At 49.7% G+C, this 25,978-nt stretch overlaps 1 protein-coding gene across 1 annotated transcript; it reads left to right on the forward strand.

Moving 5' to 3' along the window:
* Nucleotides 1-3,041: 3,041 nt before the first annotated feature.
* LOC127055098 (fatty-acid amide hydrolase 1-like) lies at nucleotides 3,042-24,764 on the forward strand. Its single transcript, XM_050961707.1, has 15 exons — nucleotides 3,042-3,215; nucleotides 5,942-6,055; nucleotides 8,331-8,474; nucleotides 9,596-9,729; nucleotides 10,252-10,458; nucleotides 11,868-11,908; nucleotides 13,234-13,358; nucleotides 14,485-14,610; nucleotides 16,221-16,318; nucleotides 16,953-17,052; nucleotides 18,431-18,471; nucleotides 19,935-19,974; nucleotides 22,370-22,478; nucleotides 23,803-23,948; nucleotides 24,514-24,764. The coding sequence occupies exons 1-15, from the start codon at nucleotides 3,042-3,044 to the stop codon at nucleotides 24,640-24,642; spliced, it is 1,728 nt and encodes a 575-aa protein (XP_050817664.1). The 3' UTR covers nucleotides 24,643-24,764.
* The last annotated feature ends 1,214 nt before the right edge of the window (nucleotides 24,765-25,978 follow it).

The following is a 25,978-nucleotide window of genomic DNA, read 5'->3' on the forward strand; positions in this document are numbered from 1 at the left end:
CGAAGCGGGTCTCCTTTCCCGGTTTGCTCTCGCGTTCCCCGAACCGCCGAGCAAGCAGGTCTCCTTCCCTGCGGTTTGCAGGGGGGTTCGCGGAACGCGAGAGCAAACCGCGGCGAAGCTGGTCTCCTTTCCCGGTTTGCTCTCGCGTTCCCGGAACCCCCCTTGAAGCCGCCCAACAGCGCTGCAGTGTGGCCACATCTAACACCACTTGCAGCGCTGGTTGCTGTAAGTGTGGCCACTCTGCAGCGCTGGCCCTATACAGCTGTACTAATACAGCTGTAACAACCAGCGCTGCAAAACTTTAGATGTAGACATGGCCTTAGACTTTGCTGACAAATCATCATTTGAAATGATTAGGTTGGCCAATATCACTGAAATGAATGCACTGACATTGTCATAAAAAATAACGGCTGTATAAGGAAGCTAGTCTATGTTCAGACTTTTAAAATCTATTATATTTTTTCAGAGACACTTATTTCATCATACACTTTATATGCGTTTAAAGTGTGTATTAATGTTTCAATTCAAATTTCCAGACAATCATTACATTGGCAACACTGCACATAACTTGTTCACAAAACTGGGAGTGTTGGGGAAATTCAGGGTTGGGCAGGAGCGGCGCCAGGGTTTTTGGTGCCCTAGGTGCAGGGCCGGCTCTAGCCATTTTGCCGCCCCAAGCACGGCGGCACGCCGCAGGGGGCGCTCTGCCGCTTGCTGGTCCCACGGCTCCGGTGGACCTCCCACAGGCGTCCCTACAGAGGGTCTGCTAGTTCCGTGGCTCCGGTGGACCTGCTGCAAGCGTCCCTGCGGAGGGTCCGCTGTTTCCGTGGCTCTGGTGGACCTGCTGCAGGCGTCCCTGCGGAGGGTCCGCTGGTCCCGTGGCTCAGATGGACCTGCTGCAGGCGTCCCTGCGCAGGGTCCGCTGGTCCCGTGGCTCCGGTGGACCTGCTGCAGGCGTCCCTGCGGAGGGTCCGCTGGTCCCGTGGCTCCGGTGGACCTGCTGCAGGCGTCCCTGCGGAGGGTCCGCTGGTCCCGTGGCTCCGGTGGACCTGCTGCAGGCGTCCCTGCGCAGGGTCCGCTGGTCCCGTGGCTCCGGTGGACCTGCTGCAGGCGTCCCTGCGCAGGGTCCCGCTGGTCCCGTGGCTCCGGTGGACCTGCTGCAGGCGTCCCTGCGCAGGGTCCGCTGGTCCCGTGGCTCCGGTGGACCTGCTGCAGGCGTCCCTGCGCAGGGTCCGCTGGTCCCGTGGCTCCGGTGGACCTGCTGCAGGCGTCCCTGCGCAGGGTCCGCTGGTCCCGTGGCTCCGGTGGACCTGCTGCAGGCGTCCCTGCGCAGGGTCCGCTGGTCCCGTGGCTCCGGTGGACCTGCTGCAGGCGTCCCTGCGCAGGGTCCGCTGGTCCCGTGGCTCCGGTGGACCTGCTGCAGGCGTCCCTGCGCAGGGTCCGCTGGTCCCGTGGCTCCGGTGGACCTGCTGCAGGCGTCCCTGCGCAGGGTCCGCTGGTCCCGTGGCTCCGGTGGACCTGCTGCAGGCGTCCCTGCGCAGGGTCCGCTGGTCCCGTGGCTCCGGTGGACCTGCTGCAGGCGTCCCTGCGCAGGGTCCGCTGGTCCCGTGGCTCCGGTGGACCTGCTGCAGGCGTCCCTGCGCAGGGTCCGCTGGTCCCGTGGCTCCGGTGGACCTGCTGCAGGCGTCCCTGCGCAGGGTCCGCTGGTCCCGTGGCTCCGGTGGACCTGCTGCAGGCGTCCCTGCGCAGGGTCCGCTGGTCCCGTGGCTCCGGTGGACCTGCTGCAGGCGTCCCTGCGCAGGGTCCGCTGGTCCCGTGGCTCCGGTGGACCTGCTGCAGGCGTCCCTGCGCAGGGTCCGCTGGTCCCGTGGCTCCGGTGGACCTGCTGCAGGCGTCCCTGCGGAGGGTCCGCTGGTCCCGTGGCTCCGGTGGACCTGCTGCAGGCGTCCCTGCGCAGGGTCCGCTGGTCCCGTGGCTCCGGTGGACCTGCTGCAGGCGTCCCTGCGGAGGGTCCGCTGGTCCCGTGGCTCCGGTGGACCTGCTGCAGGCGTCCCTGCGGAGGGTCCGCTGGTCCCGTGGCTCCGGTGGACCTGCTGCAGGCGTCCCTGCGGAGGGTCCGCTGGTCCCGTGGCTCCGGTGGACCTGCTGCAGGCGTCCCTGCGGAGGGTCCGCTGGTCCCGTGGCTCCGGTGGACCTGCTGCAGGCGTCCCTGCGGAGGGTCCGCTGGTCCCGTGGCTCCGATGGACCTGCTGCAGGCGTCCCTGCGGAGGATCTGCTGGTCCCGTGGCTCCGGTGGACCTGCTGCAGGCGTCCCTGCGGAGGGTCTGCTGGTCCCGTGGCTCCGATGGACCTGCTGCAGGCGTCCCTGCGGAGGATCTGCTGGTCCCGTGGCTCCGGTGGACCTGCTGCAGGCGTCCCTGCGCAGGGTCCGCTGGTCCCGTGGCTCCGATGGACCTGCTGCAGGCGTCCCTGCGGAGGGTCTGCTGGTCCCGTGGCTCCGATGGACCTGCTGCAGGCGTGCCTGCGGATGCTCCACCGGAGCCGCGGGACCAGCGGACCCTCCACAAGGACGCCTGCGGGAAGTCCACCGGAGCAGCCTGCCACCCTCCCGGCAAAATGCCGCCTCCCCAAATCCTGGCACCCTAGGCGACCACCTAGGTCGCCTAAATGGAAGCGCCGGCCCTGGGGGTGGGTGTGTAGGGAAATCCCTGCCCCTTCCCAATTTAAGATCATTGGGGGGGAGCCAATTGTGGGACTCTCTGGCAAATCCGGGTGCTAGGTGCAACCTGTGCTTGTCAGCAGCGTTTTGCTCAGCTCGGGGGAGGCCGGGGGTGGCTGTCAGCGGAAACACTCCCTCCCTCGCTCCCTGGGGGAGTGCGTTGCACAAGCACACACACACACGCACGCTGATTTCCTGCACACCCTGAAGTGACACGCGCATGCGTCTGTCTTTCAGGCCAATCAGTTGCACCCTGGCTCCCCCTGCCCGGGGCATCCAGCCGGGGCTGGGCTTTGCCTGCCGCGGCGCTGCGGGAGCCGCGATGGGAGCCGGCGCCTCGGCCATCTCCGCCCTGCTCTGCGGCGCGGCCGCGGCCGCCCTGCTGCTGCGCTGGCGCGGGAGGAGCGGGCTCCGCCGGGCGGTGGCCGAGGCTGGCCGGCGGCGGCAGCTGGCGCTGGGGCGGATGGAAGAGGCCGCGGGGCGGTTTCGGGAGCAGGTGGGCGCCCCGATGCTCCTGCTCCGGGCTGAGTTCCAAGCCAGACTCCGCCGGGCCGCACCCCCGGGCTGCAAGCACCTGCCCCGGCCGGGCTGGAGATGCCCTGGTGCCTGCTGGCTGTGGCCGGGGGACATCGAAGTGCTTAGCTGCCACCGGGCTACAGGGCAGGGATGGGTGGTAGCGACTGTCCGAAAGAGAGACACCCCCACACCCCCCAGGGCCCTGTCGCAAGGCAATAGGGCAAATTTAGGGACCCTCTGAGCCGCACGTGATAATCTTCAGAAGTTCCAGGGCTGGGCGTGCCGGGGGGCTTCAGCCCTGCGGGGAGGGTGCCCACTGCGGCTGGGGGCTGCTCAAGCGAAGCCCCAAGTCCTGGCAGGTGCCTCTCACAGGGCTGAAGTTTGGAGCTCCCCCCTGCCCCGAACTGCGGGGGCTCAGTGAGCTGCGCTTTAAATGTAGAAGAGCAGCTTGTGGCTCTCGAGCTGTGGTTTGCCCACCCTTGTAACAGGGTTTAGTGGCAATGATCCCAAGCCCCTATGGAACCTGTTCAGTAGAGAGCACTACAGCCGGGGGGTGAATTCTCTGCTGAGTTCTGTGGGACTTTTCCAGGTGTGTGTGTGTGTGTGTGTGATGGGCAATGCACTGAGTGAATTGAACATTAACTGCCAACTCTGCGGCTTTCCATCATTTTGTTCATAACGTGCTTTTGCTAGGCCAAAGTACAACTGGCTTGGGGGAGGGGAGCTGTGGCCAACGTGTGTTTCAATTCCCCCTGCACCAGCAAGACCTGAAGCAAGAAAGGACAGGCCGAATCACCTCATGATCACTTTGCAGGCTTAATGCCCAGGAATTTGGCTCCTCTGTCCAGTCCCCATTTTCCCAGACTGGCTGCCATTTAATCACACAGCTGATCAGTGAGTTTGGTTGGTGAGCAACCCACATGCACAAAGTAATCTGTTGCATCACATGTGGTAGCGTTATAAAACTGGTGAGAGCAGATTTCTTCAGGTTCTTTTAAATGCTTGAAGTCTCAAAGGTTGCATCCCAATAGCAGTCACATCTTGCATCACCTTTGCCCACTTTAACTCTGTAATGTGAAAGCACCAGTGCCAGAGTCTCACTAGTATATTTCACCAGGATGAATAGATTCAGAAATAAAGGCATGTAGTTCAGCAGGGGTAGTAGGCCCCTGCTGTTTAGGAAGGCAGTGTGATTTACTAGATAGAGCTATGGGCTGGAAGTCAGGAGACACAGCCTGCTGGAGGACCTTGGAGGAGTTGCTTTGCCTGTATGCCTCAGTTTACCCATCTGTAAAACAGGGATAAAGATTCTATCCTCCTTTGTAAAGCTCTCTGAGATCTACTGTTGAAGAGTGCTGTGTAAGAGTTAAGTCTTCTTATTACCTGGATAATAGTCGGGATGCAGCATTTATTTAGAGAAATGAGATTTGGATCGATTCAAATTTCAGTGCTAGTGATATATAGCAATGGAAAATAGGGGGTTTCATTGCACATGGGCCCCAAATGCAGTTCTGTTGTGTTCAGCTCTGGGGGTTGCTTCAAACCCAGCTCTCATTTTGAGGTGAACAAGGTTCTACTGTGTAACTTGTGCCACTGGGGTATCTCTGAACCTAGAGAGAGTAAGCCTGGATGAGTTCCGGAGATACCTAGTACCCTGCTCCCATAACCACTCTTGTGTATGTTTGTAAACTAACCTACAGGTATCAGTGTTTGAGCCAAATGCTCAACCCTGCAGGCTCCTGAGTACTGTACTTTGGCCCTGATCCAGCCTTGCACTCAGGCATGTGACTAAACCTAGTGGCTTCAGCTGAGACTACTGAACTTTGAGGTTGCAAGTACATGTTTGAAGTGCTTGGCTGGGTCAGGGTCAGAGGCGCTCAGCTGCCTGCAGAACTGAGCCCTGAGTTTGTTTCTGGAGGAGGCCGGGAAGTTAACGGAGAGGCTGGGGAAAGTGGGAAGGTCTGGACTAAAATAAAAGCAGGTCTGCTGAGATGAAAGGGCCTAAGGTAGTTCTGTTTTTATTTGCTTTTTTCCATCGTGCCTGAGAGTTTCTCATGGTCTTTGAGAGAGGCCTGGGGGCCGTTTAGCTCTCTGACCTCCCCAGAGCTACTCCAGAAGTGACCTTTGAGTCAGCTGTTACTTTCCTGCTTTTACACTTGTTCTGCCCAATCCAAGGAGCATGGCCCCAATCCTGCCATTTGACCTTTACACCACACGGGCTGACACCAAATGGCAAAACTGGAGTCTCTCTCAGTGTCAAGATTCACTGCTTGGCCCTCTTTTGCTGTAGCAAGACTTAAAAAAAATGTTTGTAGAATTTTTATTGTTTTAATACAGGGCAGGAAATGATGCTGGTTTTGCCCCTTCCATCATCCAAAAATCAGAAGAAATGACTTTGTTTGAACTTTTTAAAAGTCCTTTAGGCAGACAGCAAGCATGGGGAAAGTCAACCCGGAGGCAGCTGGTTTTGAAAAGTTATGAGCGTATGACAACCAGAGTCATCGCTGTTCTGTAGCCTTAACTATGCACCTTTAAGGATCCGTGGGTGTTTTATTTAACACAGGTTACATATGGGGATTGCAGCACCTGCTGCCAAAGTAGATCCATTTCCAGGGCAGATTGCAGCCGCTGTTTGAGAGCACAGCAACATTCCCCAGCACTTCACAAGTATAGACGTACCAATTCCATGTTTAATTCTTCCCTCAGAATCCTGATGTAGAGGCGGATCCCATCCTGTCTCTCTCCTTGGTGGAGCTCTCTGAGAAACTCCGGGACGGTTCCCTTTCCCCAGACTGGGTCTTCTATACTTACATGGACAAGGTGAGGAATGCACATGACATATTTCCAAGGCTTGTTACTAATCAAACTAGGTGTGATTTTGTGCTTGGAGGTCTGAAAAGAGAGCATTGCTCAGTGCAAACAGAATATGTGGTTGGGGCTGAATTCTCAAGCCAACAATTCACGGTGAAACAAAGAGGATGCTCAGAATTTGAGATGACTACAAGGAAAAGCTATCATTGGGATAGTTTCTAGGCTCAATCTGCATCCCAAAAGAGCTTATGAAGCAAGCTAACATTCTGAAAGTGTGTATCCTTAACCACGTCACTACTTGACTCATGAAAATGTCGGATTGGCTAACGAAGTCCTGCACAGATCCAAGCTAGGGGAACTGCTGTGGCGTATTCTGCAACTTGGGCTAAGGGAAATAATGAACAATAAATCCCTGGTTGTGCAAAGGGACTTCTATGGGTCGATGCTTGTGTGGCAGTGAAATCAATGAGGCCCCACAGTGTCACGCCATCTGCCTACATGGATTCGGGCATGGTGGTTTCATAGATTCATAGACTCTAGGACTGGAAGGGACCTCGAGAGGTCATCGAGTCCTGTCCCCTGCCCTCATGGCAGGACCAAATACTGTCTAGACCATCCCTGATAGACATTTATCTAACCTACTCTTAAATATCTCCAGAGATGGAGATTCCACAACCTCCCTAGGCAATTTATTCCAGTGTTTAACCACCCTGACAGTTAGGAACTTCTTCCTAATGTCCAACCTAAACATCCTTTGCTGCAGTTTAAGCCCATTGCTTCTTGTTCTATCATTGGAGGCTAAGGTGAACAAGTTTTCTCCCTCCTCCTGATGACACCCTTTTAGATACCTGAAAACTGCTATCATGTCCCCTCTGTCTTCCCTTTTCCAAACTAAACAAACTCAATTCTTTCAGCCTTCCTTTATAGGTCATGTTCTCTAGACCTTTAATCATTCTTGTTGCTCTTCTCTGGACCCTCTCCAATTTCTCCACATCTTTCTTGAAATGCGGTGCCCAGAACTGGACACAATACCTCAGTTGAGGCCTAACCAGTGCAGAGTAGAGCAGAAGAATGACTTCTCGTGGCTTGCTCACAACACAACTGTTAATGCATCCCAGAATCACGTTTGCTTTTTTTGCAGTAGCATCACACTGTTGACTCATATTTAGCTTGTGGTCCACTATAACCCCTTTCTGCCATACTCCTTCCTAGGCAGTCTCTTCCCATGCTGTATGTGTGAAACTGATTGTTCCTTCCTAAGTGGAGCACTTTGCATTTGTCTTTATTAAACTTCATCCTGTTTACCTCAGACCATTTCTCCAATTTTCCAGACCATTTTGAATTATGACCCTGTCCTCCAAAGCAGTTGCAATCCCTCCCAGTTTGGTATCATCTGTAAACTTAAGTGTACTTTCTATGCCAACATCCAAGTTTCTGCCTTCCAAAAATCAATACGTCCGTTTGACCAACTTTTTTTTTATGGGCAAATAAAGCATCAAGCTTTTCATTGTCCTCCATCACCATGTTAAGATTTTGGCACAGGGTTTTTTATTAAAATTCATGGGCAGGACATGGACAATAAACAGTGAATCATGGAAGCCAAGCCCCGCTGGCCGGTGGGGGTCTGACAGCCGGAGCCAGAAGTCACTGAGGTCTGCTAAAATCACGGAATCTGTGACAAAATCACATCCTTAATCATGGCTAGTAAACTTAGACGTGTATTTAGAATTGATTTTATTTAACAAAAAATAGTTAATGACCAACACATTATTTTTAAAATATAATCCTAGAAACTTCTCCAAATAAATTGCAATACTGTTCTGTACTGGATCCTCAGCTGGGGTCAATGAGGGTAATCCCTCTGGAGTACATCGGTGTTAAAGACTGGTCTGCATTAGAAAACTAGAGTGACCCAGCGAGATGGTGTGAAAAATCAACCTCCTGGAGGGACTTAGTTAAGCCGACCTAAGTCCCCATGTAGACAGTGCTAGGTTGACAGAAGAATTCTGACATCAACCTAGCTACCAGCTCTTGCGGAGGAGGATTAATGAATTGACAGGAGAACCCCGTCTAATTGTAAACCAGCCAGGCCATCGGAGGTTGTGTCTCAGTGTCTTTCGCACACACCCAGAAATAATTGTCCTCAGATAAAGCTGCCTGAATGGGGAAAAGAATGGACAGAGCTACTTTCTGCTCTGATGTAGGCAGTTTCAGAATCCGGCCTGGTTGTGGGGTTCTCTCTGGAATGACTGTCTCCCTCACTGGCTTTGTCTGCTTTCCAAAGGCCCTGCAAGTGACCAAGGAAATCAACTGTGTGACTGATTACCTCCAGGAGTCTGAGTCCCAGCTTCAACAAGTGAAAAGACAGAAGAAGAAGGACTTGCTGTATGGGGTCCCAGTCAGTATAAAGGATTCCATTAACTGTAAGGTACAGCACACATCCGCTGATTGCTTTAGAGCTGCAGGAGCATAAGCCTAATGGAATGTTGTGAGCAAAACACTTCCTTATTCGCTGATCTTCCGCTGTCTATATCTTCATGATTTGTAATGTCGGTAGCAGCCTCTGAGTCAGGCATAGTCTGTCAATTAATGGCTGGATGGGGTAAGACAGGTGCTCGCAAACATTTCCATAATGAAGGCAACCTCTTAATAGAGAAATCATCTCCCGGACACCTCCCTCTCAGTAACAATTGCAACCCCACCTTGTGAATTGCTGACATGGGAAAGCAATATTAGGAATGTATTTAGCTGCGAATAGGCTTGGCAGAATTCATTTATTAAATCATTTTGATGGATAATATCAGTGTTTGATTTTTTTAAAGCATTTTTAAATTTTTTTTATCAAATACAGTTTTCACAGTTGCAGGAAATTATGGGGGGATCAGACACTTCGGGGATCAGATAGTCATCAATGATAGCAGCAGTTGAGATTCAAAAAGTTAAAGCTTTTATAACGCTTAAAACACAAATTGTCAATATCACGTATCGAAATATACAAAGCAAATATCCTTAAATCAAACGCTGACGATCTCAAGCAGCGTTGCTTTTGTTTGTTTTTGGTTGGTTGGTTTTTACTTTGCCTATTTGTACATTTCAATTATTGCTGGAAATATTTTTTCCCAGTTTTGTATGTGCACAGTGAAATCAACATGACTAAAATTTACCAGTTTAAAAATCGAATCCTTCCAAGTTTAGCTATGAGTAGATGCCAGTATCGCTCCTTGTGGACCTGATACTCTCCTGTTGTTGACCTCTCCTTCCCCTTTTTATTTTTGTTTGGGGGCTTCAATCAGGCGTCATTCTGCATGGCCATGGGTCTCCCCAAGCCAGTTTGAAATGTTCTTCTCAAGTGTGTGTGTGTGCGCGCGTGCATGATTATGCATGCAAATACACACACACACACACACACACACACACACACACACACACACACACAGAGATTCATAAAGTAAACTGTGCCAAACACTGCTGCTTAATTGTGAGAAAGTTGCAATCCTCCCTTTGGAAGTTTTTGAATCTACTGTCTCTTTTCCTTTAATTTTTTCTCAGGGCCACGATTCCACCCTGGGGCTTGTGAAACGTCTCAATCAGCCTGCTGCTGAGGACTGCGTGGTGGTGCAGGTGTTAAAGAGACGGGGGGCACTTCCATTTGTGAAGACCAACGTTCCCCAGTCCCTGTTAAAGTAACTGGCATCCTTTTATTGGATCTGACTCATTTTTGTTGCCGTAGCGTGTATATACGTCATTAGAGTGGGTTGAAATTTCAGTGAAAAAAATGTCGACAGCATTTCTAATTTGAATGAAAAATGGGGGAGGCCGGGACGCAAAATCTAATGATTCCCTCACTCAGTTTCCCCCTACGTTTTCAGCCAGTTTTAAAGCTGTTCAAAATAGAATTAATTTAAATTTCTACAAAGAAGTGGACTTCTCCCCCCGCTGTTCCTCCACTTCCCATGTATAAACATAACTGGAAAAGATCATGTTAATTACAGTGTATGTATTACATATAGTGTATTTAGCTAATGGCTAGGGGGGAGGGGAGGGAAATATACTGTAACAAATAACTCCATATTGCAATATAATGGCCTGACACAAAGCACACTGAAGTCGATGGAAAGGCTGCCACTGACTTCAGTGGACGTTGGATCAGGTTTTAAGCGAGCCTCGTGTATACCTAGTGTCCTTTCTCTTCCGATCTCTTTTAGCTATGACTGCAGTAATTTAATCTTTGGCCAGACAGTGAACCCTCTGGACCACAGCAAAACGCCTGGCGGCTCCTCTGGAGGAGAAGGGGCGCTGATTAGCAGCGGCGGATCCATCCTGGGCATTGGGACGGATGTAGGAGGAAGCCTCCGTATTCCAGCAGCCTTCTGTGGGATTTGTTCGCTCAAAGCCACTGGAGGCAGACTGAGGTACTGTGTATCACTGGGTCTTGCTGTCTTGTAGTAACTCATGCTTCAGTGAAAACCATTCCGGGGTGGAAATCTGACCCAGTGACGTCAGTGGGTGTTTTGCCATTGACTTCAGTGGGACCAAGATGTTGCCCGTGTGTCTAAAGTATGAGACACTGTAACAACTTCACTATGCCAGCATGTTGGGTGGGCACCTCTTCTACCATGTGCAGTGATCATGCAAATATGAGAAAAGATTTAGAAACCTGACCTACACAGAAAGTTTAAAAAAACGGGACATGTTTAATCTTGAGATGAGATGTTATTGTGTCCCCTGTATAGTCATCTTCAAATACGTTAAGGGCTGTTATAGCGAGGATGGTGATCAATTGTTCTCCATGCCCACTGAAGGCAGGACAAGAAGTAACAGGCTTCATCTGCAGCAAGGAAGCTTTATTAGGAAAAACTTTCAAATTACAAGGGCAATTAAGCTCCGGAACAGGCTACCACGGGAGGTGGTGGAATCCCCATCAGTGGCGGTTTTTAAGAGCAGGTTGGACAAACATCTGTCAGGGTTGGGCTATGTTTACTTAGTCCTGCCTTGGTGCAGGGAGTGGGCTGGATAGCCTCTCGAGGTCCCTTCCAGCCCTTCATGTCTATGATTCTATGCTGGCATTTGACATACAAGTTTTTCACAACTCAGCAAACTCCTCCTTTCATCACAAAAGCAAAACCCATGAGAAGCACTCTTAAAGTGCAGTTCCTCCCCTGCCACGTATAGCCCTCCCGTAAAGAGAGAGGGGCTATACGCTATTCCCAAGGCACTGAAGGGCATTAGGTGCTCAACTCTCATTTCAGTGGGAGATGGTTACCTAATTAACACTACCTAACTCTTTCATCAGTAGATTTGCAAGCACTTTACTGAAGCTCAATATCATTATCCCCGTTTTACAGATGGGAGAAACTGAGGCACAGAGAGGAGGAGCGGCGACTTGCCCGAGGTCGCCCAGCAGACCAGTGGCAGTGCGGGAACTAGAACCCATGTTTTCTGTGTCCGGGTCTGTGCACATGCAAATTCTCCTTTGGGCAGAGACTTAACTCTGCGAAACTTCAGCCCAAAGTGTGAATGCTTTGGAAGGACGTGGCAGTGGTCGTGGGCTAATGGAATCCTCCATAAGCTTGGCTCCAGCATTCATGACCAAGTGAAAGCGGGGTGAAAGCAAGCAAGCAGATCCTTCCAGAATAGATCTGATTCCTTTTATCAGGAACTCCTAGTTGTTTTCAAGTGCTGTGAGGTCCAGCTCATATCAAGGAACAGCAATTCACAGGAAGGTGGTTGAGAATCTCTGCTGGTTCTCTACATTACTTAATATCACCCACGATTTTAAAACAAATCTTCTCTGTTGTCTGTCTTTATATTCTCCCCACAGCAAGAAAGGAATGGTCTCCAGTATTCCGGGGCAGAAATCAGGTAGGATTTTCTCTTTTGATTATTGGGGAATCTTTCTTTCTTGGGTTTTGGCTCCTCTTAAATGAGATCCACATGGTTGGAGAGCTGCAAAGCGATGTAGTGTCACTTTAGGGGCTCGAGAAGAACCTAGCCAGAGCGAGAGAACCCTACCCTGAGATGTTCTCTGGAGATGAGCTGGGTTGTATTCAGGTGAAGAGGTTGGGTTTGCTAGACACATGAACTTGGTGGCCTGCCCGTTAACGCAGCCGGAGGCACATAATTCACTGCTCTTGCATGAGGTGTGGAAGGTAACAGAAGACAATAGACCCTGGGATAGTATGGTTATGGGGGATAGATAAATGCCTGGACAGAGAGTCTTCATGCAGGACAAGTGGCTGGTGAAGATGTACCTCTGCTTGGACTCTTCTATATAGTATTCTGCACTTTGGTGCTGAAGGGAGCATGTGACCCATGATTCTGGATAAAGGACGCTTTGCTGTTCTTTTTTCATGGCTTGTTCTGATAAAGGCCAAATGAAAACCCTGAGTTTTCAGCCACAGCCTGGTCTACCTGGTGTCCGTCCTTACAGAAGGACAGATCCTGATTCCTAATCTATTCACAAGGGCCAGCCATAAAAACATCTGAAGGTTTCCAGAGATTGCTGGTGCTCCCCTTTCCCAATCCCTTAGCTGTCTTATTGAGCACCAGTTCACATGTCCTGTTCCAGGTCTAAACTGTGGAGTGCTGCCGCTCTCACTGGCGTGCAGAGGCCTAACAATAGATATGGTGGCAGGCCGGAGCTCGGACCAACTCTGTCTGGAATTCTTCAGAGTTCCCTGCCTCTTTTCCAGTGCAGGCCGGCTCCACTTGTGACAGAGCTCTGGGGTTTCTTGTTAAGCCTTAAAAGAAACCCAACAACAAAACTCAACACTGTTTGGCAATTTTCTGGATTAGAAATGAAATAAGTATCAGAGATACCTGGACTCCTTCTACATTTATACGGTGAATGAGAACATTCAGAGTTGTTATAGTAAGAATTGAGGGAGTGGGAAGGAGTTCTGGCAGGGATATGAACCCTCATGCTTCAGGGCATAAGTCAACCTCTGATTGTTGGGGGCAGGAAGAAACATTCCCTGAAGACAGATTATCCCATCTTTGCCTGCTGCAGGATTTCTAGCAATTCCTCAGATGCAGCTGGTACTGGCCACTGTCAGAGGCAGGATCCTGGACTAGGAGGACCCCAGTCTAATTCTGTATGGCAATTGCTATGTAAGCTATGCCCCCGAAGATGCCCACAAGGTCCATATGTTTGACTGCATGAACGTTCTCTCTGGTTCTTGTTCCAGCTGTAGTAGGGGTGGGGCCAATGGCGAGGGATGTGGACAGCCTGGTTCTGTGCATGAGGGCACTCCTGTGTGAAGACATGTTCCACCTGGACCCCACCGTGCCGCCGGTGCCCTTCAACGAGGAGGTAAAGAACCAGACAGGTCTCTGAAGGAGGAGAAATGTTCCAAGAGCATCCCACTGATGAGCAGCTCCTTATCCTTTACCTTTGAAAATAGAGCAATAAAGTCACTTGCATTCTGCTGGAGCTCTCAAAGCACTTTTCACAAATTAAGTCTCCCCAACTCCCTTCCCTCCTGTGAGGTTAATATAATATAATCTCCATTTTACCAGTGGGGAAACCGAGGCACACAGGAGGGGAGTGATTTGTTTGAGGCATGCAGTGCAATCAGTGGCTGAGTCAGAAGAGACCCTAGTTCTCCAAGTCTCTGGCTTTACCTGCAAGGCCATGCTTTATATGAACTTTAACTCATATCTGAATGTGCGTGAACTATGTCCATCTTTGCATAAGTCTTTGGTGCTGAGACCTCGCCGGAGCCAAGCTCTTCTCAGCCCTGGTGAGGTCTCAGTTGGAGAACTGCATCCAGTTCTGGATGCCACTCGTTAGGAAGGATGTGAATTCATTGAGAGGAAATCAACAAAAATGATCAAAGGTTTAGAAAACCTGACCTGTGAGGAAAGGTTTAAAAAAACTGGGCCTGTTTAATCTTGGGAACGGAAGATTGAGGAGGGACCTGGTAGTAGTTTTCAAATATGTCAAGGGCTGTTATAAAGAGGACGGTGATCAATTGTTCTCCATGTCCCGTGAAGGTTGGTCAAGAAGCAATGGGCTTAATTTGCAGCAAAGACGATTTAGGTTAGATATTAAAATAAACTTTCTAACTCTCAGGATAGTGAAGCCCTGGAATAAATTTCCAAGGGAGGTTGTGGAATCCTCCTCATTACAGGTTGGACAAACGCCTGTCACGGACGATTGAGGTTTACTTGGTCCCACCCTGGTGCAGGGAGCTGGATTTGCTGACATCTTGAGGTCCCTTGCAGCCCTAGGTTGCTATGATCCGTCCCCATCGGTATACGGCAGAGGGAGGATGTGAAAGTTGGCACAAGGGAACCTGCAAGTCTTGCCCAGTGGGATTGATTTAATTGGTGTATGTTCCTGGCTTGACAGCCTCAAATGTGACTGTCGTTCTTGGCAGAAGCTTCACCTTCTACTACCACCACCAACAACCTTCCCTTAAAACCCTTTCTTCCAGGTGTTCTCCAGCTCACGGCCCCTCCGCGTAGGATATTACGACACTGATTCTTTTACAATGCCAGGTCCTTCCATGAGACGAGCGGTTTTGGAGACCAAGCAGCTTCTGGAGAACGCAGGCCATACGGTACTGAGAACAAGAACACACTTGTGTGTATTGTGGTAGCATTTCTGAGTCCTAGTTGGAAACCAATGTTTCCTCTCATTTTTTTCGCATCCATGTGCAGAATGAATTTTGTTACATGCACCAATATGGAGGTGATGTGTGGCGGGGGTGGGGCCAAGGAGTTCAGAGTGCAGAAGAGGGCTCAGGGCTGGGGCAGAGAGTTGGTGTGTGTAGGGGGGGTGAGGGCTCTGGCTGGGAGGCAGGCTCTGGGGTGAGGCCGGGGATGGGTTTGGAGTGTGGGAGGGGGTTCAGGGCTGGGGCAGAGGGTTGGTGTGTGTGTGTGGTGGGGTGTAGGCTCTGGGATGGGGCCAGGGATGGATTGGGATGCAGGCAGGGGCTCAGGGCTGGGGCAGAGGGTTGGGGATGCGGGGGAGTGAGGGCTCTGGGGTGGGACTGGGAGCTTTGGGGTGCAGGCTGCCCCGGGGTTGCGGCAGGAAGAGAGGACTCCTGCCAGCCCTCTCCAGGGTCAGGGCCGGGAGAGAGGCACCTCTCCTCAGCCACAGTCCAGGCCCCTGTGGCTATGCGCCTGCATGGCCCTTGATAACCTGCTGCACGGCTGCACAGCTTAGAGGGAACTTAGACCAGGACCCCATTGTGCTAGGTGCTGTACAAACAGAACTAAAAGACCGGCCCTGCCTAACTGTTGTCCGTGTACATATCAGCCTTTCCCATTTCTTTCATGCCTCAGTCAGCGTCCCACTCAAAGAGCACAAATCAGGGCTTCCCTGCACAAAGCCTGCTCTAAACACTTCAGATCAAGCCCTGAGGGAAGCTGTGGGAATTTTGCCATTGACTTAAATGGAGTCAGGACTTCATCCTTGGGCTCCAGTATATAGATATCCCCAAAGCAGCCTCCATGACATTAGCATGCGCTTACTGCGAGAAATAAATTGTCATTTGGTAATTTGTGCATCTTGTGGGGGGGGGGGTGTTTAAATTGAGAAATGCAACATTTCAGTAACTTGTTTAATTTTCTTCAGTCCCTTGTGAAAGGGTCCTATTGAATGTAACAGAAAATAACATTAAAACCACCCTATTAAATTCTGTAGGATTTTAATTTCTTTGGGACCCTATTCAATTCCTGGAGGTCCCCATTGTTTGGGGGATCCCTTTTGAGCACCGCAGACATAATAGTGTAAGAAATCAGGTCTGTTTCTCCAGTTTCCATCATGATTAGGAACAGGGGCTGTATACAGAGTGAGCAGAGCAGTTGCTGGCTGCAGATCTGCTTTTCATTGGGCCAAACTCTGTGTGGGTGTAAGTTAACAGAGCTGCTCCATCACTGTGTGCTCAAGTGCTCTCAGCAGACTCGGGCTCACTGCCACCCAGTGCAGAGTAACTGGCTTCAGGAATAGCGGCTTTCTTTGTCCTTTGGGTTTTTTTTTAAGGTTTGGGGGATGGAACATCAGCATCAGAAATTCCTTGTGAGCCCTGGTGAACAGAGTGAGAGTGAATTGTGCTAATGGACAGATGCAGGAGCCCTTAACTGTTTCCCCCATCCCAGTTCTGTACCACTCGCTGTATTGCGTCACTAAAGCCTCTCATACCCCACTGTCGTTTGTCCCATTTAGCTGGTGCCATTCAAACCCTGTCGTATTGAACACCTTATGTTTGATATTTCTGTAAGAGGATTGTTTGCAGACGGGTGCTCCACCTTTTTGGACCGCTTGTAAGTATCGTCTCGAGCAACTGTTTGTTGCACAGGAATTAAAATGTGCATATGGGTGTCATTAAAAAATACCAAGGGGAACGAAGGGTAATCTATTGGGTAAGGCCAAGTGACAAAGAGGAGTGAAGGACAAACTATTGATTAAGGTGCTGGACTGGGACTCCGAAGACCTCGAGTCAATGCTTCGCCACAGATACTGCGTGTGACCTTGGGCAAGTCACTTAACCTCTCTCTGCCTCAGTTTCCTGTTTGTAAATGAGGGATAATTCTTTCCTGTCTCACAGGGCTAGTGTGAGGATAAAACCGTTAATGATTGTGAAGTGCTCAGATACTGTAGTGATGGGGAAGGAGGCGGGGGAGTAGCTATATAGAAAAGCAGATCTGCTGGATATTGAGGGTAGCTGACACCCACTGGTATCAGTGGTGTTGGCAGCTTAAGAACATAAATTTTGAGTTGAATCTTAGGTTGGCTGATCTGCTCAGGGATGTTAGAATTACAGCTTTCAGGAGAACCCAATGGAGTATTTCATGGAGTTCAGCATTAACATGCCATGCAGGGGAGTTGATGGTATGAGAGTTGAATTACAGCTCCAGCCTTAATGCCTAATAAACTGAGTGTATTGTTCTCTTTCAGGCAAGGGGAACTAGAAGATCCCAACATTAAACAGTTACTTCTGTTGTCTAAAGCACCAGGCTGGCTAAGAAGTCTCTTGTCCTGGATTAGCAAACCAATAGTAAGGTTCATTTATTGCTAACCTCCTTAGAATGTATGGAGCAGCTGCTGACTAAGGTGAGCACTGAGGGCCTGATTCTCAAGTTGCACTCAGACCCCTTTGCACCACTCTGCAGGTGTAAAGGGGGCTTAACGTCGGCATAAATTATTTGCCGCTTTAAGGCCCCTTTGTGCTGCCAGCATGGTGTAAGCCAGGACTTGGCCCTGAGAAATTTAGCAGGGTTTCGGGGAGGAGACATCTGCCCGCCTGTGGGCATGGTGAACCTCCTGCATGTGCCTTTTTCTAGCTGCAAAACTATCATATCTAGAATGGTTCAGTGGTTTGAGTGCTAGCCTAAGACTTAGGGGTTCAGTTCCCTGTGTGACCTGGGGCAAGTTACGGAGCATCTCTGGGCCTCAGATCCCCAGCCCTACAATAGGGATAAGAGCATTCCCTATCCAAGACTAAATACACTAACGATTCTGCAGTCGTGGGGGGCCAGCTAGGTACCTAAGATAGAAACATTTTTGTCTTTAATCAGCCGTTTTCAGTCCACCGCTGTACAAAGATGTCTCTATAAGCACGGCTCCCTTTGATTTTTGCACCATGCCCATCCAAGCAGCTCCCACCTGCTTCTTTGCAACCCCCTCGGGACCGCCACTTGCTGTACATATCTATTCAGCTAATTTAAATAGGTGGCTCCCAGTAAACCTCTCGTCTTTGTATTGAGATGGTTACTGTTTATCTGTATTCCGACAGTGTCCACAATCGGCCCCGGCATTTGCCATAGACGGAGGAAGGCCCCATTTCTGCCCCAAAGAGCTGGCCGTCTAAGAAGGCAGGCAGTATACACGAGGAGAGCAGTAGCAATGATGGCAGGTTCAGTCTGGAGTTCCTCATGAAAGGAGTTCCAGCTGAGCTGTATCCAGAGCAGAGAGGAGTCCACATCACTGCATTTGTGATTTGGCTCAGCTGACAGTCTCTGGATGGGACCCCCCCTTCTCGCTCCTTAAGCAGCATGGCCCCATCCAGTTCACACAGCAGCACAGAGGTGCTAAACGTAGCAGGGTGGCCATGGTGTCTCAGATGGCAATGGTGGTATCCCCATTTTGAGGTGACTTGTCCAAGGTCACACAACCAAGAAGTGACTTCAGGAGTCCTCACCCCTGGGTCCCCTCTTCCAAGCACTACCTTACACTGTTTCCCAGAGGTGGGAATGGAACCCAGGAGTCCTGACTCCCAGCCCCCTGCTCAAACCACTAGACATGCACGTTTCATTTTTAATTTCCCAAATTTACATTTGTTGTGGCCACAGTCATCTAAGCTGCTAGATGTATCTTTAAACAAACACACACCTGTATTCCATGTCCGTTTTCTTTCCTCCTTTTTTCCCCTCTAGGTGCCTAGATTAGCAAAAGTCCTGGGAAACATGAACGAGAGGTAAATAATTCTGAGTCTGAACAAATACCTCAGGGCTTCGCTCTATTTTTCTGTGTTTTTACCATTTTGAGTTTAAAAATTGACCTCATAATATTATTATTATGCCTAAGCAATAAAATGGTCCCTCTGAAGCACCTGCCATTGGCTGCAGTCAGAGGACGGGATATGGCCATTATGTTCTAACCTTCCCAGGCTGCCCTGTGGGCCACAGCTCCTGAATCTCTACACACTGGGGCCCTGCCTCTGACACACCCTTCCTGCTCTCACGTCCCCGGCTTCTCCTGCTGGCTTCTAACCCAGGACTTTTAGGGACACTTTCCACTGCTCCAGCCCTTTTACATGATGCAAAGGGACCAGAGCAGAGTGAGAATCTCGTCCAACATCTGCCCTGAAATGACAGTTCCCTCCGGAAGGAATAAGCCTGACCTCCTCTATAACTAGGCTTGGCAGAATTCAAGTCTGATGGGTGAGATTGATGTTTTAAAGAATTTTTCATTGTCTCGATTTTAAATGTCATAGTTGCCAGAAATTATGGGATGGTGGGTCAGACAAGAATTATTTAATGAGAGTGGACATCGAGATGTAAAAAGTTAAAGCTTCAAACACAAATTGTCAACGTCACATGTCAAAATATTCAGAGTAAATAGCCTTAAATTAAACTCTTAAGTTCTCAAGCAGCATTTTTCTAGCTTCGCCTATCTGTAAATTTCAGATATCACCCATGGAAGCATTTTTTTTCCCGTTGGTTTGTGTGTGTGCAGTGAAATTGTTTACCAACATTTACTGATTCAAAATCAAATCTTTCCAAGCCCGTGTCTAACACAGGCCATAGAAATTCCCCGAAATAAATCCTGCAGCAAATCGTTTAGAAAACCATCTAAGCTTGATTTTAAAATGATGGAGAATCCACCTTTCAGGTATCACTGAACCATTGTCCGGAATGTGCTAGCTGTCTCTCTGATGGTGCCTCCCCATGACAAGCTCTGTCCTGCCATGGCCCAATACTGAAATCCCTTCTTGTAATAAAGAATGGATGAAATTCTGGCTTCACTGAAGTCGATGGCAAAACTCCCATTGACCTGTATGTCACCCCGTGTCTTTAGCCAACCTCAGTCATAAAAATATAAGAACGGCTGTACTGGGTCAGACCAAAGGTCCATCCAACCCAGTATCCTGTCTTCCCATGGTGGCCAATGCCAGGTGCCCCAGAGGGATTGCACAGAACTGGTCATCGTCAAGTGATCTCTCTCCTACCATCCATCTCCGCCCTCTGACAGAGGCTAGGGACACCATTCCTTACTAATGCTGGCTAATAGCCATTAATGGACAGTCAAGTTGTAATCACTCCCTCACTTTCTCAGTTGCACACTATGACAGCCAATTATGGGGTGCAAAAGCCAGTTTTTTTTAATTGTCTCTTGCAATTGGTTTAATTCTTTCAATTTTCTTTCTGACATCTGTAGGTCAGTGAAAGAACTCTGGAAACTTCATTGTGAGATTGAGGTAAAGGACCATCTGGAGAAGTTGGTTCCACTCTTTAATCCTTCTTTGTCCAGCCTGATTCAGTGCTCAATGACATCAGCAGAAAGGCTGCCAGTTACTTGGGTTGGGCCCTAAACCTTTGGAGGGTAAACCAGGATAGAGTCCAGTATATTTGCTCAGCTGATTTATTTTGGCGGCTCTGAAATATCTCCCTGGAAGCTAGGATTGAATTGGGGGTGTCCTTCCAGGTCGGGTCTACTAAACAAGGAGACATTTTTTCAAAGACAATAAAAAGCTTGGACGTCTCTAGTGTGATAGAACCTACAGGCCCCAGCCAAGATCAGGGGCCTGTCTACACTTAAAAAATACGATGCGAGAAGTTCTCCCACTGGTATAGGGATTCCACCTCCTCGAGGGGTGGCAGCTAGGTTAACTGGAGAATTCTCCATCGGCCTAGTGCAGTCTACAGTGGGGGTTTGGTTGGTTTAACTGCATGGCTCAGATGTGGATTTTTCACACTCCTAAATGATGTAGTTCTACCCACCTGATTTCCTAGTGTAGACCAGGCCTAGGATTCCACTGTGCTCGCTGCTGTATGCACATGGTAAGAAATCATTCATATCCCAAAGAGCTTACTCTCTAGACAATGAATAAAAGGGGAAACCAAGGCCCAGAGCGACATGACTGACTTGGGGTCACGTAGCAGGTTAGTGGTAGAGTTTTTGGAATACTGGATTGAGACCTGGATTCTGTCCTCTAGACCACATTGCCTCTGGATAATTCTGTGAGTTTTGCAGTGTGTGAAAACAAGGCGTTCCCAGGAGCTCCTCTCCCACGTATTCTAATCAGGTCTCCGCTCCATAGTTTTACTGTTGGCAAATACAGAGGATACACTCTGCTCCCTGTGTCTTCTAACTGAGAATGATGGCAACTTAAACAAGGCGTTGGGATCTGCTCCTTTCCCGAGGAGTGATTTGGCCGACACTTTCAAATCCCGGTTCCTAAAGCTGGGGACCCTAAATGCATATTTAGGCTCCTAAATAGAAGTGGTGTAACTTTCAGAGATCCTGAGCACCTGCAGCTCCTCAAGGGACTTAACTGGGGTTGCAAATTCTCAGCAGCTCTGAAAACCTGGCCACTTTTATTCAGGACCTTAAATAGGCATTTAAGAGCCTAACTTTAGTTTTGGTAGCTAAAGCTGGTCAGGAATCTTTCTTTGACATAGTGTTTTCTGGTCAAAACTAGAGAGAGACTCTCCCTCTGGGTTCTGAAAAATCCAGGTTTACACAGTAGAACCTCAGAGTTATGAACTGACCAGTCAAATGACACACCTCATTTGAAACTGGAAGTACACAAGCAGGCAGCAGCAGAGCAGCAAATACAGTGCAGTGCTGTGTTAAATGTAAATTACTTAAAAGCTTAAAAAAAGATTGGACAAGGTAAGGAAAATGTCTCTGCGCTTGTTTCATTCAAATTAAGAGGGTTAAAAGCGGCATTTTTCTTCTGCCTAGTGAAGTTTCAGAGCTGTATTAAGTCAATATTCAGTTGTGGACTTTTGAAAGAACCACCAGAACGTTTTGTTCCGAATTATGAACAACCTCCATTCCCGAGGGGTTTGTAACTCTGAGGTTCTACTGTACTCTGTGTTCTTAAGCAGGGACTTGAATTCCTGAGCCCTCTAATCACCAGGCTATAGTCTGTCTCTTCTGTTGGAGCTGATCCGCTTTGTCTAAATTATATCCATTAGCCAGGGAGATTGATGCAGAACAAAACCAAACTTGGAATCCTCAAAATGTTTCATAAAACAGAATTCTTGCTTTCCAGCCAGCCCTTTTAAAACACTGTCTTATGCGGTAACAGTCCTAGGTTGTGTTTTATCTTCTGCAATTCACCGGTGGGAGGAAGGGGATAGGGCAGACAGGGGATTTGGGTTCTAATCCCGACTATTCCGTTGGCTTGCTGCATGACTTTGGGCAAGTCATTTGATTGCTGAGTGCCTCGGTTTCCCAGGGGTGTTGGTGTTTACCCACCATTGGAAAGCACTTTGAGATGGGCGGTTGAAAGGTGCCAAATACTGTTGTTTATTATGTGCAGGCTTTGAGAAAAGACTGGAAAACTGTTTGCTGGTCTGAAATCGTAATAGTTGGGAGCCTTGTCAGGAGGAGAGATGTCCTGGCAAACTCCCACTGCCAAGAACACTTTAAAAGCTGTTTTATGGTGGAGCCCCAGTGACGATCCTGCTAACCCGGAGCCTGACCCAGAGACCACTGAAGCCAATGGGAAGGGATTTTTGTTTCATTGACTTCAGCAGGAATTTGGATCTGGCCCCGGGTTTATTATTTTAAGTCTATTGTTTGGTAGGATCATTTTTATGATCTTATTGTCACTGAATTCCAAGTGTGTTTTTGCTCCTTAGGAGTATTGCCAAGAATTCATCACCGAATGGAGGAAGCTGGACCTGGATGTGATGCTGTGTCCGGTTGTGGGCCCTGCTTTTCAGGTTGGATTTCCTGGGAAGCTCTCAGGTAGAACTCCTTGGGAACTTCTAGAGTCAGGCCCATCTCAACTCTTTGGGTTGTTCAAGGAACTCTAACTAGGCAGTTCTTACTCTGCTTAATAGTCCTCGCAGTCCACTGTGAAATGGCTGGAGGCTAGCCTACCTCAGGAGCTCCTGTCCTTCTAGCTTGGATCTATCTAGGACCCAGCTAGGACATTTAGCAACATGGAAAGACCAGGGTGGTCACGGCCCCCAGGCTCAGAAGCCCCCATTAGGGTATATCCTAGCACCAAGAGATTTCTTCTTCCTGGAAAGCTCTGCTAATGCTCGGAAGTTGAACCATTGCTGAAAATGGGTTAGTTCCAATGTAGTAGGACCAAACCATCTTCAGTATTGTTTTGGAAAGCGTCACTGAGGCTTCATTCCACGCCGACAGTGGTTTTGTCTTGTCTACGCTGGTAACTCAACCGGTTTGGTTCAGGAGGCACTTGTTCAAAATTCCTTTCAATGCTGGTCCAGTTTCCAAGCATTAATGCCAGAGGGTTTAATGCAGTCCCACTGCAGTGGTTTTTTTGCAGAATTCTCTGATGACATTTGTCCATCTGTAAGTCAGACCACAGCCACAGGACATGTAGCAAAGGATGCCCAATAACAGTTCCAAAAGCACCTACATTCCATTTTAAAAAATAACTTGGACCAAGTCTCATTGAAAGTCAATGAGACCTAGCCACCTAGGTCCACATCCTCAAAGGTATTTGGGTGCCTAACTCCTTTTGAAGTCAGTGAGACTTAGGCCCAAATCCTCAAAGGTATTTTGGTGCTTAAGTCACTTCTGAAAATGGCATGGAGGTTCCTAAGTCGCTTGCACACTTTTGAAAATTTTACCTCTGATGTTTTGTAAATATCCTCCCCAGCACAGCCTGAAGTTTTCGCAATACTGTGGTTCTTACAGAGCGTTGCATAGTCTGGGTATGGAATAATCTCAGGAGCAGATACCAGGGTGATGGATGTGGGATAAGCCCCTGAATAGAGAAGGATAGCTGACAGGCATTTGAGAAATGTCTGCTGGAAAAGAGGCATTCTTGGATGGAGTGACCTCCAAAAGAGAAGACAGATGTAGAGAAGCTGTCAGGCCTTTTATGGTCCAGTGTTCCTACCGTGCTGCATGTGAGGAACCAGCAGTGAAATCCTTCTCTAAGCTAACAATGGTAATGCCTCCCTCACAAAGGGAGTCGATCACCAATGAAAAATCTTTGCTCTTGGTGTCATACCCCAAATAAAAGGAGGCTCTTCTGGTAAAACTGGGTACAACTGGTAACCTGAATGCGACACCTCTTTGTTCTCTCTCGCAGTGGCAGCGAGTTACACTATTTTGTATAACTACTTGGACTTCCCCGCCGGGGTTGTGCCTGTCACTGCGGTGACGAAGGAGGATGAGGAAGAGCTGAAGAACCACAGAGGACACTATAACGATTGGTGGGACAAGGTCTTTGTAAAGGTCAGTCGCTAACCATTCTCAGGAGACAGGTGCAGTAGGAAGAGAGCCTGAGAGAGAAGCCCTTGTGTCATAGGCCTGGTATGAGGCCTGAGCTAAAGTAGTGGGCAAGCTTTGCTGATATAAAGCAAAGTTAGCCAAAGTCAGGCTGCGAGCAAACGACAGGCTCTGCCTGCAAGTTCACAGAATCTGGCAAGAACAGGGCTGATATTGCAGAAATACACATTCCTAAGAAGTGCTGAGCACAAACCACTCATGCGAACACATCCAGAACATCCTGATATCAAGGATGATGTAAAAACATTACCCATGGATAGCGGAAACACACTGACCCTCCTAAAAGACAAGGTCAGGATCACAGTGTAATAAATAGAGATGTTTTGGTCGAATGGCTCAAGATCTTAACAGATCTGGTGGTCATCGGGTGGTTCACTCGAGGTCTCCTGTGCCGGCTCTCTGTGCAGAGGGAGAACACGCACACGCAGCCAAACATCTAACCACAACTTATGTCGGCCACAATGGCTTTCCCTGGACTTCGGGCATCAGCCTGTTTCCCTCTCTCTGTCAGGCTATCCGGGGAGGCGTGGGGCTGCCCGTGGCGGTGCAGTGCGTGGCTCTGCCATGGCAGGAGGAGCTGTGCCTGCGGTTCATGAAGGAGGTGGAGACGCTGACCCGAAGGAGGCAAAGAAACCTTTGAACGACGGGGAAGATGGAACGCTGCTGGGTACAATGTTCTTCGTCTGTGCCAGCCAGCCATCTGCATCAAACAGCGATGTTAATGGCACAACCTTGGTTTCAATAAATAACTTGATAGTGCTTTCCATTCTCCGGCTAATCGCTGTATCCTGCCCCTTCCAGGCAGCGGGAGGGGGAGGCGCGCCTGGCTGTGGTGGCTCTCGCATCAGCACTGACATGCCAGTCCAATACCTGGCACTGCCATAGTCTCATTCTAGGATCTCTGAGCTTTTGGCAAGCACACCACTAACTACAGCTATGTCTATGTTACAGCAGCACATCTGTGCGGAGATGCTTCCTGTGCCAATGCAGGGTTGTGGTTTTTTTTTCCATTCCTGTAGTTGATCCACCTCTCCGAGAGGCAGTAGCTAGGGCAATGGAAGGATTCTTCTGTCAATCTAGCTGCGGCTATACTGGGGGTTAGGTTGGCCTAACCATGGCGACTGGGGCAAAACTTTACACAGCCCTGAGTGGCAGAGCTGGATCAATCTAATTTTTGAGTGTAGACCAGGCCTAAGGCTCACACCACGCTCCTGGGAAGTATTGTTTCCCCCATATTATAGGCAGGGAAACTGAGGTACAGGGCTGTTTTTAAGTTGGTCCAGGCCTCGTAGGGTCTGTCTTCACTGCAAAGTTAACTCTTACTCAGACGTTGCCTGTAGCCCGCCCCCCGTCCACACACACAGCCCTCTCCCCTGAGTTTGGTACTTCATGCCCAGCCTAGCTGGCCTGGCCCAGGTTAGGGCATGGGTACTGCTTTCACTCGGGCTGGTAACCCACCCACTTTGCAGTGAGGGTGCAGATTACATCACTCCAGTGCTGTCCCACAGTCCCCCCTGCATGCCCAGATGCGTTCTCCCACAATTCACCGGGAAGGAATCGGAGAACAGCTCAGCTGAGTGCAGCACAGAGAACCCTGGGATGTGCTACCTGCAGTCCCAGCGACACACACTGGGAGGGTGGCACCGGTGAGGACACAGTAACATGAATATGGCTTGGCAGTGTGGCCCTTGCCCCTGGGCTAGGCTGACCTGGGCACTCAAATCCAGTTGCCGATCACCTGCGTTAACTTTGCAGTGAAGACTGACCCATAGCCCGTGGCAGAACGGGCCATGGTAAGAGCTGCCTGAGGAACTGCAGACCCTCCATCTGCCCTGGTTGGGGGCCCACGGAGCGGGGCCATGGGCTGGGAGCTGCCTCAGGCCCGCCCCCACCCCAGGCAGATGGAAGGTTCATGGTTCCCCAGCTGGGCTCCAGCTGCCAGCTTGGCTGTGGAGCAGACCCTTGGCGGGGAGGGA

This window comes from Gopherus flavomarginatus, chromosome 7 (genome assembly GCF_025201925.1).
Source record: "Gopherus flavomarginatus isolate rGopFla2 chromosome 7, rGopFla2.mat.asm, whole genome shotgun sequence".
Taxonomy (NCBI): domain Eukaryota; kingdom Metazoa; phylum Chordata; order Testudines; family Testudinidae; genus Gopherus; species Gopherus flavomarginatus.